General features: G+C 42.1%; 2 protein-coding genes across 7 annotated transcripts in view; one reads left to right on the top strand and one right to left on the bottom strand.

The window, feature by feature from the left end:
• Eag (potassium voltage-gated channel protein ether a go-go) overlaps positions 1–19,630 on the bottom strand; it is a 188,637-nt gene that overhangs the window by 4,010 nt on the left and 164,997 nt on the right. For 2 of the 4 annotated variants that reach the window (XM_076791314.1, XM_076791315.1), the window contains exons 11-14: positions 11,964–12,079; positions 10,133–10,249; positions 1,207–1,364; positions 37–428 (exon numbers count right to left, since the gene is read on the bottom strand). In XM_076791314.1, the coding sequence (XP_076647429.1) occupies positions 37–428; positions 1,207–1,364; positions 10,133–10,249; positions 11,964–12,079 (783 nt within the window). The remainder of the gene's footprint in view (positions 1–36; positions 429–1,206; positions 1,365–10,132; positions 10,250–11,963; positions 12,080–19,630) is intronic. The other 2 variants (XM_076791316.1, XM_076791317.1) reach the window with 1 other exon arrangement.
• Positions 14,005–18,797, top strand: LOC143356022 (MTOR-associated protein MEAK7). Of its 3 annotated transcripts, none has more exons than XM_076791332.1 (2): positions 14,005–14,241; positions 15,439–18,797. In XM_076791332.1, the coding sequence occupies exon 2, from the start codon at positions 15,439–15,441 to the stop codon at positions 16,768–16,770; it is 1,332 nt and encodes a 443-aa protein (XP_076647447.1). In that variant the 5' UTR covers positions 14,005–14,241; the 3' UTR covers positions 16,771–18,797. The 3 variants fall into 3 exon arrangements, with proteins under 3 accessions (XP_076647447.1, XP_076647446.1, XP_076647445.1); XM_076791331.1 differs by having other exon boundaries at positions 14,005–14,474; XM_076791330.1 differs by lacking the exon at positions 14,005–14,241 and adding an exon at positions 14,740–14,983.

Below are 19,630 nucleotides of genomic sequence, written 5' to 3'. Positions count from 1 at the left end.
TTGTCCTGATTCCGAGTAATTCTACAGAGCTCTGACCTGCAGCATGTCCTCGATCTTCGCCAGCCTCTGGTTCACCCGCTGCACCTCCAGCTTCAGGTCCACCTTGACCTCCAACACCGCCGCAAGGATCTCGCGGTCGTGGCTCGGCTGTGTGATCAGACCGTCGTCGTAGCTCTCCAAACGACGCAGCTGAAGCTGCTTCGAGTCCGCAGGGCTCGGCTGCGCCGGCTGTTGCTGCTGCTGACTGCTCTCCTTGCCGCTCTCTCCGTCCCCGGACTCCTCTATCGTTCCTGCCAGCTTCCCGAATTTCGGGAACACCTTGTTGCTACCTCCGCTGGAGCTTGGACGCGCGTCCCGAGCGCTCAACGATCGCTTAAACGTATCCGGGCCCGTTCCCGTATCGCTGCCCGAGTCCAGGCTCGCGCTTCCTGCGGTGCAAAAGCAAAATTGTTAGGGTACGACGTTTCGTTCATCCGCGCTGCTTTTATTAGAGCAACCTCTGGTTTGTTTGGGTAGGTGATGTCGCAATTGAGCCTCTGTTAGAAGAACCACCAGTGGCGGTTCGCGTATAGGCACTGTGGAACTGCAGCACCCCCTACTTCCACTTGATATTATGGCTAACATTTAATATAATAAAAAGGTATAACAATCTTTGTATGGAACTTTGCGCTTCACAGTTCCAGCGGTGTGGTGTTTGAATGTTGTGCCCATGCGCACATAGGAGGCTGAAATTTTCTGGAGCAGCACCCCCGCTAATTTCAGCTACGAGCCGCCACTGAGAATCACAGCTTCGTCTCTAGGTAAAAGGAGGGAATGCGAGCTCGTTTAGTATTTAAGTTATACAGTGAATTCTCGATATATGTCAACAACACGGGTCTTGCCAGCGTCGTATATCGTCCAGGAGTTTCGGGGCCCCTCACGGGGTATACCCAGCGGTAGTGGGGATAGTTCCGCGACGTTTATCGTCCGAGCCTTGGCGACATATATAGAGAAATCACTGCAGTAGTGGACTCTCTCTTAACCGGCCCATATGTGTACTATAATACAGCTTTCTTCCGCTATAAGTCGATGGCTCCGTACCGCTTTCGACCCATTACTAATGAGAGTACCTATGCGGCTTCACTTTGCTCCCGAGTGGGCCGAGTGAGCGAATAGGGAGAATGTTTCAGGAAATAGGGTTTTTGCGAAAGAGATGTCGCCAGTTACCTAACAATCGTCCCCACTTTCCGGTCCGCGGTTTTGCGGCAGTGCTCTCGTCCGTGGTGGAGAGTTTCCTCGAGTGCGAGGACTCGCCCTCCTTCCCGTCCTTGCTGTCCTTTCCGTCGCCCTTCTCGACGTCGGCGGTGTGCCTCTCCCTGCGGAACCTGGATCGAAAAAAAGTAGAGAGCGAGAAACGCTCGTGTTTAGTAAGTCCGCGGCGAGAAACCAACCCGTTGCTGGGGCTATTTACAATTGTTACGGGGGTCAAAGAGGCCAGTAGTTCACTAGGCGATTCAATTAAGTAAAGGGTTGTAATAATAAAATACATGGTGTACAAAAGTCGGTGGAGAATGGGAGAAGAAGAAGAAGATCGGATCGTATATTATAGAAATTACTCTGTTTTTTTTTTTCTTTCTTTTTTGCTTCCCTCGGGCAAGGGGTGGGGTGGTGGGGGGTGGAGGGTGCGGGCGGGAGAGGTGTGTTTCACATTGTCTCTCTCTCTTTGGTCATCCGTGAAACTTTCGTGTTCCCCTCCGTTCGTTCTCTCGCTTCGCATATCAGATAGCGCGAGAGAGATAGAGAGGCATATACATGTATCTCGTTCTCATCAACGATTCTCATTTTTTTCTGTTTTTTTTTTTTGCGTTTCATTCGGACGGGGTGAAGAAGAGATATGGTTGTTTTTTTTTTGTTCACTTGGTGGCAGAAAAAGATATAATATATATATATATGTATGAGTCAAGTTCGTTTCTACTGAGGCTAGAAAAAGGGAGACAGCTCCAGCGGTGTGTTCACGAGCAACCTACTTTGGTGTGCCTACGGGATTCGAAAGACAGTAGACGCAGTGGTGATAAAAGATGCCGATAAAACATACGGGATGGACGATCGCAACCGTCGACCAACGGTCGATCGTGACTCGACTTCTTCGAGTCGATTCTGGTCAACGGTGTATGTGTTCGACACCGGTAGTCCGTGCGCTCGCGCGCGCGCAACTTCCGACAAAAAGTCGAGGCACGTTATCAACGGGCGACAACGATTTGCACGCTGAATCGCGACCGACTTGCGAACTCGAGGAGCCTCGAACAGCGCTGTAATTAGACTGCTGGCTCTCTCGAACTTTGAATTATTGGCTACCCCGCGGCCACTCGAACGGAATAACAAATCAGAGCGGACGGATAAATATTAGGTTGCCCGATTATCTCGACCCCGCTGTCCACTAAATTAAACCTCCGCAATATCCGCCGGGCTGCGGCTCTTCTCGAGCTCCTTTGTTTTCTGATTGGATCACGCGAACCGGCAATTTTGCCTCATCCGGTTAAAAGTATTCGATCAGAGACGTCTAGTGTCAATTGATATAATTGGAGGACCCTTATACGCAGATCGCGGATCTTTATGCAAAATTGTTGTGCATCCTTTGCAAGATACAGGAGCTAAGTAAACATTGATTTCACTCGTTAATAATAAACAAGTATCGGCATTCTTCGATTCTTGAAATATTTTCACTGTATAATAATACTGCTGAACATCAACAATTGAGGTGAAGTGTTCAAGATAAATGTATACTGTTTCATCGATTCATCGAAAACTCGTCCAGCTAGAAGGTTCATTTTCAAGGCCATAAATTCGCAAAAAGCAGAGTTGTCTCCCGATGAGCCGTCATGGTGAGAAGCTCGAGGACCAGCGATCGGATATTGCAGAAACAGCGTTGATTTCGATTCACCCGTGGGATCTGTATCGATTTTTCAACTAATGATAAATTGTTTTTGCCGAAGAGAGTCACGATTCAGGTTGATCGACGCGCGACGTGCAATGATACGTTGGTGAGGGTGCGACGAGCTGCTCGAAGGACATCCGGATAGCCGTTAGCCGATCGGCTGTCGACGATAGAACCGGGTCATCTCCGCGAGGATCCTCGACCACATCTTTGTCGATTACTCTAGGTACTCTAAGTATCTATCATGCATAGAACCATGCCGCGATCGAGGTACAACTATAATAATAATAATAATAATCTTTTCTCGAACAGTTCTGCGACTGATTTCGACCCTGGCGGCGGTCTGGCAGTCTTTCAAGCAGCTACACTCGCCACCGGTATATGTATATATGTATACATATGTATATGTATATATATATAATATGTACGTCTCCTTGTGTGTCGGTGTGTCCGTGTATGTATATAGAAATATATAAGTACAGGTGACAGAGAGGGAGAGAGAGAACAGAGATATAGTTAGATATAGATAGTACAGAGGTAGAAAGAAAGTAGAGAGTAGAGTAGAAGAGAGTAGAAGAGAAGTAGAGAGAAGAAGAGAAACTTGAATCCTAGAGTGTGTATGTCACATGCATTCGGCGTTGCATAAAATCGTAAAAAGATCGGATGCTCGAGGCGCAGCGAGGACTTCGCCACTTCTTTCGCTCCGCGGGGCTGCGAATTTCAAATGAAATTTCGTTTCGCGTCGCGCGACCACCGTCTCCACTTTAACCAGTTGCCCTGCGATCTGTTATCTCCTACAAGATCCAATTCTCCAGACGCGAAAAACTGTCCTCACAATTTTATTTTCTTCGACGCGCCGCTACCTGCTCGCGCGAAAACTCTTTCGAATTTCTCATGCACGTTTCTTTCCCGGCACCGTCACCTTTTATCTGTTTCCCCGTGAAGCTTGATCAAAATCCAATTTGATTTGCAATTAGTGCTAGAGGCTTTCAGCAACGTCACCGCGACAATGAGAAGATTGAATATTTCTGGTTGATAATATTATTCGTTTGTGAAATTAAAAATTCTCTACGTTAATTGTGAGGACCGCAAGCTAAACGACAATGTATTTCCTCTTTTAATCATTTTGGTAAGTCGGAAATGGTATGGCAGTATTCTTGAAATCTTGTTATGCCCGCATATTTTTGTACCGCAGCAGTCGTCTCTGTCGTCAATGCATATAATCCGCAGTCTAGTGATTACATGTAGAAGCCATTTCATAAGCTCGTTCGTTAATGATTTTACGCTCGATTGACCGTAACTCGATTTTGTCTGTGAATTTTGTCCTTTGATCGCGAATTGATCGAACGATTGTACTTTGTTAATGAATGAAACAGAGGCGTAGTTGAACGTATTCGTGTGATAATCCAATCAATTCTGCAAATGACATTAACGAATGTACGAACAATTTCGCACGGCAAGTGCGCCGGCTTTCGCCGAGTACGCACGGCACTGAGAACAATTAAGCCCACAGGCGCATATTCTCTTTAACACGTTCGCGACCAGCGTCACCATTTTCTTTTTTTTTTTTTATTAGGAAATAAAGGAAGAAATTAGGAAGTACATATAAGTCGATAGACAGCCTTTCGAGAATAAATGTAAACTTTCTTCCTTTAAGGGGTTATGAAGGATGCAGAATTTCTAATCACTGTAACCATAAAATAAATAGTATGGGTTAATAAAGTAACTATGAAGACTATCGCTGAAGTAAACACCGGTCGGGAACGTGCTGGATAAAGTACCTAAAAAGCTGCATTGCTGTGTTTTGTATTATCGAAAGAGACTGATTGAATTTCGATCTGGAGAGTCTCGTAAGGCAAGGGGTTAACGGGCGGCCATTTTGATTTCAGGATTAAGAACGTCGGGCGAAAGAGTTACGGAGCCCTTGGGTCCGCACTATACAATCCTGGTTTCCGCTAAAAATTATATATATATGTATATATATGTATTATATACGGTGGGAGAAAGATGCGCATAACCGTCTAAAGCCGTATATCTTACAGCACTCTAGCATTCGTCAGAACTGCAGTGATCGCCAGAAAATGGCAAACATTGTATTATATATATATATATATATGGCATCGGGTGGTGGTAGTGTGTATATAGACGCATCCCGAGGACTGCGAGACCTGGCCGAATCGAGCTGCTCGAGTCGCACCTGAGAGAAATAAGGAGACGCATAGGGATGAGAGCAGTTTTACGTGTTCGATGCCTGGAACTTCTACAGAGCATCTACGACAACAAGATAGAAGCTATAGTCTACCTCTGGCCTCTAGCTGTCGGCGCCGCGGCGGTTTTCGCGAGACTTTAGGTGCCAATACACTGGTAAATAATTTGCGACTCTCGCGACCCGCGTAAATTGAGAATTCTTCAGAAAATCGATTGTTCGAGAAGATCGATCTTTTGAATCGATTCTCTACACCTCGGTTCTTTTGGAGAATCAAACATCGAGATAGCGGTCAGCAAGTTGAACTCGCGACAGTTGCTCTCAGAGAGCGAAATAATATACAGAGTGATCCAAAAATGTATTTCCTTGAACAGGGCGATGTCTCAGGTCATTTCAAGTAACTTTTTCCTTTGCGCAAATGTTTTCCGCGGCTTCGTTACGGAATTATTCACGAAAAATACAGACCAATCAGAGCGCGGTTACAGCGGCTCGCGCTCAGCCTGGATTTGGTATTGGCCGAGCCGGAATCCGTCCGCGGTAGCCGAGCTCTGATTGGTCCGTGATTTTCGATAATAACTCCTGAACGAAGCCGCGGAGAACATTTTCGCAAAGGAAAAAGATACTTAAAATCACCTCAGGAATCACTCGTTTCAAGGAAAACACTTTTGGATCATACTGTATTTATGTTAAGTTGCTCTCGCAAGAAAATTCCGCAAGTTACTTGCCAGTGTATTCGCACCTTTAGAACCTTTTCGCGAAGGAGACACACGAATCGCGGATTCCCGTATCGTGAGATACACGCTCATACGTACGAGATACCCGGAAATAATTATCGACACAAGAACGTTTTATTCTTAATTGTATATTTTATGTATCGTGAATGTAGCTCGCGAAATTTTTGCGATACGTGAATCGCGGTTCGTGTGAAAAGACTCAGGGAGACGAGCGGATCTGTCGCATACTTACACAAGGAAACAGTCCCCGATGAGAACGAGATTGTCGTAGCTTCGATAAAATCATTATTGACAAATGGTTCGAACCTTGTGTTAACTATTTATCTACCGGAAATCAACACTGCGGATTTTTTAAACTACTGAGAATTTTTTTGCTTGGAGAAACAGATTATGCATCGAAATTTTAAATACTGGATGTAATGAACAATAGTAGTCTTTTTTAAAATGGTAAATCCAAAAGAAAAAATTTTCGCATACTTTTAGAAAGTATAAATATTTGCCGGTAGATAATGCGTTAACAGTTAAAATTTTTGTCCAATGTTCAATAACATCGTAGTCGTCGGGCTTCATAGTATTCAGAGTATATTTTTATTTATTGTCTTCAATAAATTAATTTATAATAAGGAAGTAGAAATTTATAACAATTTTGTTGTCTGTCTACAAGAACATGCACAAAAGTTTTCCAAGACAAATTGAAAATAATATATCGAGATAAGAATTAAAAAATGTCTTTTAAGCGGATAAAAACGGTGCACGTTTTCAAAAATATTTTTATCGAAATTGTAGAAATGTTTTCAAGACGAATCATCGAGGTATCAAGACAAAAAGGTATTAGTGCCAGTATGCAAATGTAAATACACAGTCTAATTACAAGATAAGCAGAGGTTTACCTCATAAGTTCGAGGTGGAGCGTACATCACCGGCCAAAAGTTTACGATCGTTGTGCGAATTTATAAGGACGAGCAACTACTACAAACAATTACGTTAGCTTGTTAAAGTTTCCACCTGCCGTTTCAACCCTTGAGCGTGCTGTTAAGGCTGCTGGAACCGTGTGCAAGTTTAAATTAACTATTCTTAACCTTCCGCGGGGATGGATTTTCTAACATATTAAAAAATATTTTCCTGGAAAAACTAAATTGGATGCAAGTTTTAATGAACTATTTTTAACTTTCTGCGGAGGAGGATTTTCGAAAGGGTGAAACATATTTTCTTGGAAGAACTAAATTGAGGAATTTGCAGCGAGAAGAATGCAGCTTGAGATTTGAAAAATTCACCAAAAATAGAAATAAAAGCACATCATCTCAATCACTACTATTGTGCAAAAATATATATTATTCAATTTTTCTCATTTTAGTGTTGAGTCAGAGCAATAATTTTACAAATTTCTTTTCTAATTTACTTAAAATTGGTAATAAACAAAAAATGTAGCTGCATCCTTCTTGCTGCAGTGTCCCAATTTGTGCATCGAGGTCTAAAATAATTTAATAAAAAGGAAGTAACGTAATAATCCTTTGAGTAAGAATACAGAGAAAAAACGATGCTTAAGAAACTTTCGTGGAACCCATTATTTTATATTCGATCAAAGAAAGAGAGTCCAGATAATTAGTTGGATGGTAGTACATGTTCGAATATTTTCTGGCGGGAATACAGACGCGAATTAAAAGTTTGATAGCCAGTGGCGTACGCTCAGGGGCGTGAAGAAGAAAAAGAAAAGTGTCGTTCTATCGGGGACGTGTTTCCGTGCGAACGGAGGCTTTCGATTCGCCGTTTCGAGGATCGAACGATAAGACAGAACCTGTCCCGAGCCGTCCTTATCGATCTCTCGTTCGGATTAACGAGATTCGTCGTGTTTTCTGCGGGCGTCTATGCATACTGAAAAAGTCTACTGAAAACGTGCGCTTATCTACGAAGAGAGTCCTCGAGCCTCGATTCGGCCAGGCGTGGTGTTTCGTGGACGTGCTGTGAAAATAGAATAAACATATATGTATACATACACATATATACGTATACCGTGCACGCGCGAATACGTATACATATATATACATATATACTTATGTATATATATATAAATATATAGAATGGATTCAATTGTCTCTTTGAAGCGTGTGTACAGCGATTGCACATCCGTGATACCCTTCACTCCGGAAACGTGAACGAGCGTCTCCGAGCGCGGACGGGACCGTGCGCGCGCTTATATCGAGAGAGCACAGAGTGCAGTTTTTCAATTCTCCGACAAAAAACAAATCAAACTTTTTCTTTTCTTTCTCTTAATCATGTCGTCGCTCGTAATACCGCGGGGTCCCGTGCCCGCCAAAAAATCAGGATTACCAGTAACCGGATAATAATATTCTCTCTCTCCGGACGGTCAAAAAGAGAAACAAAAATTGATGCGAATCGGACGTGTACGAGTCTCGCATGTGGTCACATGTACGGTATTATCCGTGTGAGTGTAGTATCGCACACGTGTCTGGGGCTGTTAGGCGAAATGTCGCGTGTCACGCGATCCCGCTTTCGAAACACTATCGGCTGTCTTCGTAGCATTATGCGAATATTCTGGTTTATAGCGACTTGAAATGTTCTTGTTAGTAGCAGCATTTCTTTTTGTTGTTAGGGTATGAGTGTATTAAACTGTGTCCACAACGTCGAGCAACTTTTTGACGCTTCTTGTTGCCTTCTTCTCTTTTTATCGAATTAAAAGTTGCTCGATGTTGCTTCAGTGTGGAATATTCAACTCCTGCAAACAATCTCCATTATTTATATATTTACGTACAAGTAACTGGTAACCGCGGTAGAAATTGAATTTGAAGGAAGTAACAATTAGTTAGTTCTGAAAGCCACGAATTAATTTATACACCTAATACGTTTTCTTTATTCTGTGCTAGTGTCGTTCATTTGAGCGTTAATAAACAATATTGTAGCATGATTACTCGATCGCATCAAGATTATTCTTTTTCCAAGAGAATTTGTAAGAATGGTTATATTTGTATCGTGTTAAAGAAGAATGGATCTCAATGGACGTCTCAGTGAAACTTTAAAGTTGTTGTATAATAGAATTGTCGTGAATGTAAACGTAAAAAAGCAAACAAGTTTATTACGTCGCTTATTGATCCTGACGTTAGGCCATTTTGTAGCAATTTGGGAGCATAAAGAAAATATACAATGCGCCGATGATCCTGATTTATTGTTGGAATTATTGGAGATTCAAGATGGCGGCAAGGGAGATAGGAGAGAAACGATTATTTCTCCTTCTTCTACTTCCTTTTTATGTTTCGTGTATATTAAAAAGTTATTTCCAGTGAAATGAGCATACAGAATGTAATGCTGGTCGTTTTATTCGATGCTAAAGGAGTTGTAGCATAAGCAGACTAATAAACGGACTGCGGATTTTATGCATTTATGACAGACACGACTGCATGCAATACAAAGCTATGCGGACATTACAAGGTTCCAAGAATGCTGCTATACTATTCTCGACTTATTAACATTATTAAAAGTAGGAATACATGGTCATTTAGTTTGTTCCTTGCAATCAACGTGTAAAATTTTTTACTTTGCATAAAAATCCGCAGTCTACTAATAAATGGGATATAAATAGAAAATAGAAGTAAATCAGCGAGGAGAGATCCGAGTAGTCGTCGTTCTCCCCAAATTTAGCGGACCGACATCAGCTTGCCTAGCTCCTACGAATTAAATATTAAACTTTGATTATAGACTGTATTATTTTTTGAAACCTACAAAATTCCTTTCTACTTAAGTAACACGTAAACTGATATTTCTCAAAACTGAAACACTTCGTCCTTGCCCACAGCCGCAGACACGCACGCACGTACGTATACATATATATATAAATATTTATATCATCTCGACCGCATATATATACATATTTATATACATATATATCATAGCGATAGAAAAGTCACAGTCGAGAGTGTACAGTAATAATAATAATAATCAACAATAATAATAATAATAATATACAATAATAATAACGATGGTAAATATAATCATAATGAGAAGAAGAATAATAAAAATCGAATCAATCAAACGGTATAATTCAATCAAGCCGGTAAACTCGAGAGTGTGTTCTCGTTTTTGTTATGTTATTTTTTTTTTCTTTTTTGGTCGTTAATATCTGTCTTTCTTTTGCAGTATATATATATATCGATCGACGGTGTCGACGCAAAAGTTTCTTAATTAGAGATTGGTACGTAAGAAGTAGCAAAGATGGCAATAAAAAAGAATGAAGAAGAGAAATAAATACGTAAGAAATGAAATTGCCTAAAACTGGGCCAGGGCGGCAGGACGTTCACGGTGAGCTCCTCGTCGGAATCCTGCTGGGACCGTCCGTTTGCGGCCCTGGTCACGCCAATCTGGGCTTCCCCGTCGGTCTTGAACCTTTTCGGACAACAGGCCAGCCAAGCAACGATCAACAATCAACAACAATTTACCACAGAGAGATACGGATTGGAATAGTAGTAGTAGTAGAGTAGTAGTAGTAATAGTAGTAGTAGAAGTAGTAGTAGTAGTAGTGGTAGTAGTAGTAGTAGTAGTAGTAGAGTAGTAGTAGTAGTAATAGTGATAGTAGTAGTAGTAGTAGTAGTCGTAGTAGTAGTAGTAGTGTTAGTAGTATTAGTAGTGGTAGTGGTAGTAGTAGTAATAGTAGTAGTAGTATTAGTAGTATTAGTAGTGATAGTAGTAGTCGTGGTAGTAGTAGTCGTAGTAGTAGAGTAGTAGTAGTAATAGTAGCAGTAGTAGTAGTAGTAGTAGTAGTAGTAGTAGTAGTAGTAGTAGTAGTAGTAGTAGTAGTAGTAGTAGTAGTAGTAGTAGTAGTAGTAGTAGTAGTAGTAGTAGTAATAGTAGTATTAGTAGTGATAGTAGTAGTCGTAGTAGTAGTAGTCGTAGTAGTCGTAATAGTAGTAGTAGTAGTAGTAGTAGATGTAGTAGTAGTAGTAGTAGTAGTAGAAGTAGTAGTAATAGTAGTAATAGTACTAGTAGCAGAGTAGCAGTTTGTAGTAGCGGTAATGAGACGTGGATCGCCCGCTGACGACACACCTCTGCTTTCATTTTAATCCGCGTCTTTTCATTACTTTTGATTACTTCCGATTACTTCCCTTTCCTTCACGCACACAATCTCTCGCTCGCTCTCATCTACGCAGACGCACGCACGCAAGCACACGCTCTCTCCCTTTCTCGCAAAGCTCTTCCCTCCTTCCGTTAAATTCGTTAACGAATTCCTTTTTATCTCGTCGTTCGTTCGTTCGTAAACTCATATACTATATGTATATAGAAAATACCGTTCGGTTCAGTCCGCATACAGCCGCCGAACAATCGATGCGAGCGCACGCGCGTTCCCCACTGTTTCGACACATTCCGAGGACCTGATGTCCCGCCTGAGAGGACATAAGTCTCGATTACCAGGACCAGGATCTGTGTCCCCTGTCTCGTCAAATACGAAGCTCTTTCCGCTTCGAGCGGCAGCATCGATCGAACAACGGCGAGAGAACGCACGCGCCTTTCAAAACGGATTTTCGTCGAAGACGCCCGCCGCGATTCGCTCGAGTGCTCGTTGATTTTCTTTTTTTCGCCTTTCTCCATTTAAGAAGGATCTACAGTGACGTCCGGATACCAGCTATTAACTGTTTGTTAAGAAATTAAATATTTCACTATAGATCGACCTCCAATATGATGTTCGAACGATTTGGATTCGAAATAATGTTACGATCGAGTCATTGCGAGAGCCCCGAATTATTTTGCACACCTGATAACTCCTGTTTCCTACGATTTACTTGGACAATGTTTATCTGCTTCGTGCGCGGAATCAAAGTGGAACAGTTGGAGCGTTCGCTTTATGAGAGCAATTTAGGGATCGAATTTAGCTGGTCTCGTTGTTGGAATTGTACTCGGAGATTGTAGATCGTTTCGCCGAGGTTGTGCGAGCTTAAAGTATCGGTCTGATGGCAGTGAGCAAGTAGTTTTCTGCGAAGAGAAATGCGATTGATGAAGCTGGAAGGACGAGGGACCGTCGAGCGAAGCAGCGGGCGTCGTTTCGCGCGGAATGGATTCGCGATCGGTATCCATTCGAGCTCAATGGCAACAAATCTGTCCCTACCTCGAGAAAATTTTGCGCACCAGATGATCCTGCGCTTGATCCAGCTGTGGCTCGTTCTTCCTCCTCTCGGCCAGCTCCTTCTCGCGTCGGACGTCGGCCACCTTCCGAAATATCAGCTGCACAGAAAACGAATTCTTGCGAATTTCCACAATTTACAGCGGTGAAACAGACTGGCCATTTCGAAGGTGACACAAAAGAGGGAGAGTACTGTAATTCTAAAAGCATTTTAAGCGGAGAATAAAAAGAAATCGATCTTGATTTAGGGCGATGTTTGAAAAAAATTCTAGAATAAATGTTTATTAATCTGTACGATTAATTGTGCTCTGTAGCGACGCGTTCTACATTTAACTGTATAATTCTACTGTCAAGACTGAACTGCTAAACGACGCTGATAGTTGTATCGAATCGAAATTCCAGACAAGAAAGTAGTAAGATCCTTCAGAAACGAAATCGAGCATGAATGACGTTTCGATTCGTCTTCTACGGTGAACGGGTTAACTCGATTCGATTTATTTATGCACAAGTGATCCCTTTGTTGCATAATGGATGATGCAGCGGAATGAATGCGCTCGCATGATAATGGTCGAACAGCAAATCGAAATAAATATTTGAGATTTTTTTTGTAACGGACGATAACGGTGTAAGTTTCATTTCGAAATGTTTTGTTGGTCTACGCTTCGGTCATTTATAATTAATTGTTATAGTGCAACGCACTCGGGCCGGTAATTCCGCTGAATAAACAAATATTTAGCGAGATCGCAATTGTATTGGAAGACCGGGGATTATTTATGGTTCCCAGAATAATTATTTCTGCTCCCGGGAATCTCCATTGCTATTATTAATGTTCTGCAACGCTGCGGACCCTTTATCGGTTTTCCGCCCCTTACTATGTAGGTGACGATTATTCGGTTAATTATTCAGTATTAATAATTATCATGGTCCATCAGCGACACGGACCGCACTGTTCCGTTCAAAATTAGATTTGTAATAACACGTGCCAATTCGCTCATCGAATTTGTTCTATTCGCGCAACAAATGCGGCGTCTAATTAAATAGTCGGTCACCCAAATAAACAATTATCTTCAGTAACTCATTAATTTTAAAACAAATTATACACAGATTTGACAAATTTTGTTTAAAAATTTGAAAAGAGTTCCTTTACAGAAACTGTGATCAAACTACTGTGAACGATCTATGTAAATATTGTAAATAAATATTTATAATATCGTTCTAATTGTAAAAGTGGTTTGACGTTGCAGTACTATCCATCTAATAGTATAAAGTATTTGTTACAGCAATCACGAACTTTTTTAATATTGACAAACAATTTGTATTTTCTATTTATATTTTGCTAAATTTGATTGAAACTATATATTTTTATTTAGCCGTTCCCATCGGAGCTTATAATGCGAGGTCGCTTTTCAAAAAAGGTCTACGGTCCACGTTTTAAATAGTACCTCTTACAAAGTTCCACAACTCTTTCGATCCCTGAAAATAATGCCATACTAATATAGAATTTAATAATTTCCCATGATCGTAACACCTACTTTTTAAAATACTTCGTTCATTAGTTCCCGTTTACATTCACTAATTACACCAAAATGGGTCCTATGTAGGCAACAATCCCTACTTCTATTTATGCAAACGTAAACCCCATTTTGAAAATTCAGAAAGCCCGCGCGCGACTGTTGTTTGATCCCTGAACCCCTTCCACACACTAGGCGCATAATTTAAATTTTTCGAATTTTCGAAAAAATTGATTAATAGTAAACGCTTCGTTCTTCAATTATTCCTAATGTCATTGCCAATTTGACATAGGAAGAAATGGGTCAATTGTTGGTACGAGTTGATTCTTCGATGAGTTAATCTTGGTTGGAGCATGCAACAGTCGTCGGGATTCGATCGAGTTCATTCGGACAGGTGCGACACCGGAAAAACACGTTTTTGTGTTGTTTTTCCGGATGAAAAATCGTGAACGAAAGGGACGCGAGGCGGTTCGCACGTCTACATTCGGCCATGGCGCATGCGCGGTGACGAGAGTCGATAGGCGCACAAGTAGCAGACTGCTCGTACACGGCTAACCTCAAAATATTTTATTTATCGCGTCGGAGCGGGTAAGGTCGCGGACCGTTCCGTCGACGAGTTCCGTCTCGGAACTTCGTCTCGGATGCATCGAACCTGATTCGGACAAAAAGTGCGCAGCCTCGTGCGTACTTTCACCGTCGTCACTTCCCACCGATCTTAATTAACACGGTGAAAAAACATCGACGACGAAGAGGTGTGTGCAGATCTCTGTGCTCTCGGCATTTCTCCGTCGACAAGACGTCTTATCTCAATCTTTCAACGAGGAAAGAAACTGTCATTTCTTCGGTCTCCTGTTACGTACACGATCGACGACACATCGACGAGTTACGAATGCCAACGAAGAGAAAGTGACACGTCGGTGTCAAGTAGAATAGGAGGTCGCTGCTCAGACAAACCTGTCATCGGGACCAAATTCAGTGGAAATAGGTATCAATTGAATTTTATCGAGTTAACATTACTGTTGTACAGTTTAATGCATTCGCACCTATTTCTGACGCAGTTGACGGTCGAGGTCATATTATGTTAAAAAATACTACTGTCATTTTTAACCAGTTAATTTGCCGCGCGAATTTTGTGGGCTTCGCACAAGTTTTATTTGTTTCGTTTATAGAAGCGAGTTAATTTTGGCAGAAATAAATGAATGTTCAATACCATTGATTTTATGATAATTGTTCTTAAGCAATGTAATGGTGTTGGTGACCAGTGACCACTTAATATGTCGAGTTATTGAAATATTTATTGTAGCACGTCTGAGGAGAATATCTTATCTGTTCATTTAAACACAGAAGAATCTGAAAGTTCATGTCCGCGTCATCCAGTGAGAATGTGTTAATAAGCTTTGTTAGTAAGAAATGTACACAAACGTTGTGCATAGCTCATGTTTGCACACAACGGTCCAAAACAAACTCATCAGTACCGATTCAGGCTATGCACAAGTAAGACTGTACATAAAATAATAGAAAAGTATAGAAAATGCAAGAAATTTCTTATTGCTTTATCATGTCTTTGTTTTAGACTGAGATAATAAGTTACTACGCAGTAGCTAAGAGAAGTAGAATGTACCTAGAAGGATGGTAGAAAAAATTTACAAAGCATATGTAGTATGTACTAGCACGTGGCTTACGAGATATGCCTTTTGGCACCATTTAAAGTTCGTATCTGGCAAAGTGTACCATTTAGTAGATATTTAACAGTAATGTTAATTCGATGAAGCTTGATCGATGCCTACGGTGACTCGCATAGATCCTAACCATTTGCAATTTGCGGGTCTCTGTATTTCCACTACCTGTTTGCTTGATTTTCTCCCTAATTGTGTCTTTCACGTCTCTATCCGATCAAAGAACAGCTTCCCTACCTTGTTTAAAGATTTAACGAATATGAACTATTCCAGATGGGTCACGCATGGAGCCGCACAGCCTCCTCCGCGAATATCCTATCCGCGGACGAGCTGACGTTGGTGGAGAACCTGTTCAAGTCGATGTTCCGCAGCTCAGGCTCCATAAAGCGCGAGGACATATTCAAGCACTGGTCTATCCACCTCGACGACACGTTGTTGCAGTTCGTGGTGCGGTTCCTCTGCCACGAGCCAGGGAAGAAGGTCTCCGCCATCAACGGAGAGAACTTCGGCCGTCTGTACGTGTACGCGGTTCGTGGCAGCCCGGAAGAGAGGACGAACTTGGTGTTCAATGGGTTCTCCGAGGAAGAGCAGAAGCAAGAGATACCGACCGAGATTTTTCTACAGTACGTTCAAGCGACCATCAACTCCTACCTGAGGCTCCAGAAGAACTCTGGTAACGCGCATTACCTGACTTGGAGCAGCATCGGCTGCACCGTGAATACCAGAAGGATAGGGATGCGCTCGAGGACTCTGTGCGAAGACATCATTAAACACGGGGACACGTTGACCGTTGACCAGATCGAGAACTGGTTCGTCACCGCTGCAACCTTTAAGACTATCCAATCGCATGTCTTCCAGTGCCTTTTCTTAGTTTCCCAGAAGAAGGGGGACAAGAGCACCAGCGGCAGAATAAACGACTTGAACTTGCTGCCGGTCTGCAAGGGTCTGGAGAATATACCACACTTCCCCAGCATTCTAGGACTAGGCGACGTTCTATTTCTGAACTTGAGCTTGCCGCACGAGCTTCGTAACGAGTGGAGATTCCTGTTCTCCAGCCAAGTGCACGGGGAATCGTTCTCGACCATGCTCGGCAGAATCACCATGCAAGGCTCCACCATCATCATCCTCCAGGACACCGATAATCATGTGTTTGGCGGATTCGCCTCGGACAGCTGGGCCCTAGGGCCCAATTTCATAGGGAATCATTCGTCGTTTCTGTTCAAACTCGAGCCGGACATACTGACGTTCTCGTCTACTGGTTACAACAAGCACTATCAGTATCTGAATCTTTATCAACAAACTATGCCTAACGGTTTGCTCATGGGTGGGCAGCTGAACTACCCTGGACTCTGGCTGGAGGGCGAGTACGGTACAGGAAAGTCCAGCTTGACCTGCACCACCTTCCAGAACTATGTGCAGCTCAGCGGTAAGGAGAACTTCAAGATCAAACACTGTGAGGTGTGGGGCGTGGGCCCGTTACCAGATCCGGAAGAAAACGTGCGAGATTCTAGGTCGGTACTGGACCAGGACAACACCTCGAAAGCAATACTGGAGATGTCCGGCCGCAAAATGTACAGCGACGGACAGAGAGAGAAGAAAGAGTGATGCACCGGTGCCATTTGCGTGTTGCGAGCAGGGATCGTAATAGGCCGTTGTCTTTCCTTTCTAACCCCTTGCTCTAGCAAACGAGCGAGATCAGAATTTATTAACGCGTCGACTGCCACGTTGGTCACCCGCAAAGCGTCGAATACGAATGTTTTATAAATTTCTTTCACGGCGGTACATTCTCTTTTTCATGTAGGAAACTAGCGACGTCGAGGAATGTTGTAATTATTTTCTAGCGTCGAAAGCAATCATAGTGCAAGGGGTTCGAAAATTCTGTTCGGATTTATTTGCTTCTGTAGGAACTTCTTTCAAAAGTGTTCTCATAGAATTCAGGAACATAGATGTGAATTATCGGCGCACATATTGCAAGTAAATAACATAGAGTGTCGACTTAACTGTAATAACTAGACTGCGGATTTTAACAATAATCAATGATTGCGTAAAGATCAGCAGTGTAGCGATAACCGTTTAATATCTTTGTAGTAATATTCGTTTAACAATATTCATCTGTTGGAATGTTTTAATTTTTGTTTCTGTATTTTACGAGTTGTGAGAACATTTTTTAAAGAAGTTTGACGGTCCGTAAATGGTACCTCTGAAAATGTTCTAATAACTTTTTCGATCCCTGCTTACGAGTATAGACGAATCTGTATCAGGCTACTTAAAATGTAAACAGCTTCTTAGAACAGAGAGATCATTGTAAAACCGTATCTGTACGATCTTGTGACGAGCGAGGAAATAAACGCTGGGTTTCGCGGTCGTATTAATCCTTTAAGGAGTCAACAAGCGTTCGTTTCCATTCACTGTAACGTTCGTTCAAGAAATTCTCGTGTCTCTGTAACGGCCTGATATACGTGTGTACAGGGTGAAACATTAAAAACAGGTCACCAGGATATCTTGTTCGCTGTCGATAGGAAAAAATACATCCGATTAAAGTCGCTTGGTCCAATAACTATGGTACCACTACTATTTAACAGATGGAGGCGTAGAGAATATACGAAGGTGAACTCTGTTTTCGAATATTCGAATCATTTCATAGCGTCGGTCATCGATGACCCCCGAGGCGTTCAACGTGTGGAAACAGGGTTGACCTCTGTGTATCCTCTGTGGCTCCACTCGTAAACAATCGGAGATGTCAGTACAGTCAGTGGCGGATTTAAGGGGGGGGGGGGGGGGCTGTAGGGGTTATAGCCCAGGGCGGAAAAATCCAGAGGCGGAAAATTTTTGGAAAAATACCAAAGACACAAGTCACAACAATAAAAACAAATAAATGAAAATGTTAACCAATTTAAAAATAAAAAAAAATATGTTTGAATGCCGTTGCATGAAACTACAAGAAATCATTTAAAGCCTACGGGAGGAGAATGCAGAATGCAAATACCTAATTTCCCCCATATCTGAAAAATAGGTTCAACAAAATTAGGGTAGTACTAATACTTTTGTGCTTTGTGCTATTGATAATCCTATTTAAAGCTGAGGTGTAGAGGTAGCCCCTAAGCGACAGAAGTATAAATCCGTCACTGAGTACAGTAGACCCTCTATAACGCGGAGCAAAAATTGCGATTTGATTTGAACCAAATTTAATTTAATTTGACCTGATTTGTAGTAATTCCTGAGTTTTTTTATGACACGGTACGAATTAATCGCGTTATAAATCGTGTAATAGAGGTCCTTGGAGTTCGAGCAGGTTTCGTGCGTATTTGTTTCTGTCGTTGGTACCGAGCGAGGTGAGTTGTTGTACGTGTTCCACCCTGTATATATACTCTCTCGCGCTAAAATCATTTGCGATCGTCGTTCGGCGCGATTTACTTAACTCAACGAGCGACACCGTGTCGCGATCATCGAGAGGAGAGCAAGCTAAACGAGTCGCCGTGTCTTTCGAATGCCTATTCTCTAGTGCCTGGGTGGAGTCGTGACTGTCGTGAGTCGTTTAGAAATCGGAATGCGCCGATAATGCTGATAGCCGCCCGTTATCGGTGAACATCGCCGCGATAAACGTCGGTTAATAATACTATTGTTACATAAGACTGTGTGTGTGCGCGTGCGTGTTATTCCTATCACGATTCAACAGAAACCAAAGAAAAACAAACACCGCACTCTGTTGTTCGAGACTTTTTGGGGGTCAATAAACTGTGCTGAAACATCTTGCGAACGTTCGATCGCTTTTCCTGAACCAAACCCAGCCTTCGACGTCGATCACGACGAGTAACATAGTCTTCGTTTTATTTGGAAAAACGTAGTTAACCTTCAAATGCCTTTTACGCGTATATTTTCACCTTTCGACTTTTCTCTGAATATCTGCGTTGTTCATCGCTGTACGAAAATTCTTCTCAAGTCAAAGTTGTACCGTTTCAAAGGACACATATAATGGCGAGAAGAGTTATTCCTTGAGGTCGTTTGTTCGCGAGATTTCAAGGTCACGGGCATTTTTTGAACGGTATCTTGTGTTTTTCTCTCGACGTCCTTGTGGAGCACGAAAAAACAAATTCAACGATCTCCATGAACATACCATTCTGATCGTTCAATCTCGAGATACTTGTGTCTGAAAGGTACGCTACTTGATACTTTCAGACACAAATATCTCGACACTAGATTATCAGAATGATATGGTTATGGATGTCATTGAATTTGTTTTTTGATGCTCTACAAGGACATCGGAAGAAACATACAAGGTTCCATGTGAAGAAATAGGTGTGACCTTGAAATCCTGCAAATAGATGACCTTGAGGAATAACTTCCCCGTCATTGCACGTGCCCTTTGAAATAATACAACTTTGATTTAAGAAGTTTTTCCGTAGACTAATGAACAACACAGATTTTAGATTATTCTGTTTAAGCGAGACATCTTGATCATACTTTT

The sequence above is a fragment of the Halictus rubicundus genome, chromosome 8 (assembly GCF_050948215.1).
Source record: "Halictus rubicundus isolate RS-2024b chromosome 8, iyHalRubi1_principal, whole genome shotgun sequence".
Lineage (NCBI taxonomy): Eukaryota > Metazoa > Arthropoda > Insecta > Hymenoptera > Halictidae > Halictus > Halictus rubicundus.
This window is presented reverse-complemented; position numbering and strand designations above follow the sequence as displayed.

What these genes read in the sequence shown, in the direction of transcription:
- LOC143356022 (XM_076791330.1), top strand. Translation starts at nt 14,900, where the DNA reads ATGTACACAAACGTTGTGCATAGCTCATGTTTGCACACAACGGTCCAA. An exon ending in CCGATTCAGGCTATGCACAA is followed by an intron (nt 14,984 to 15,438) that starts GTAAGACTGTAC and finishes GAACTATTCCAG; the next exon opens with ATGGGTCACGCATGGAGCCG.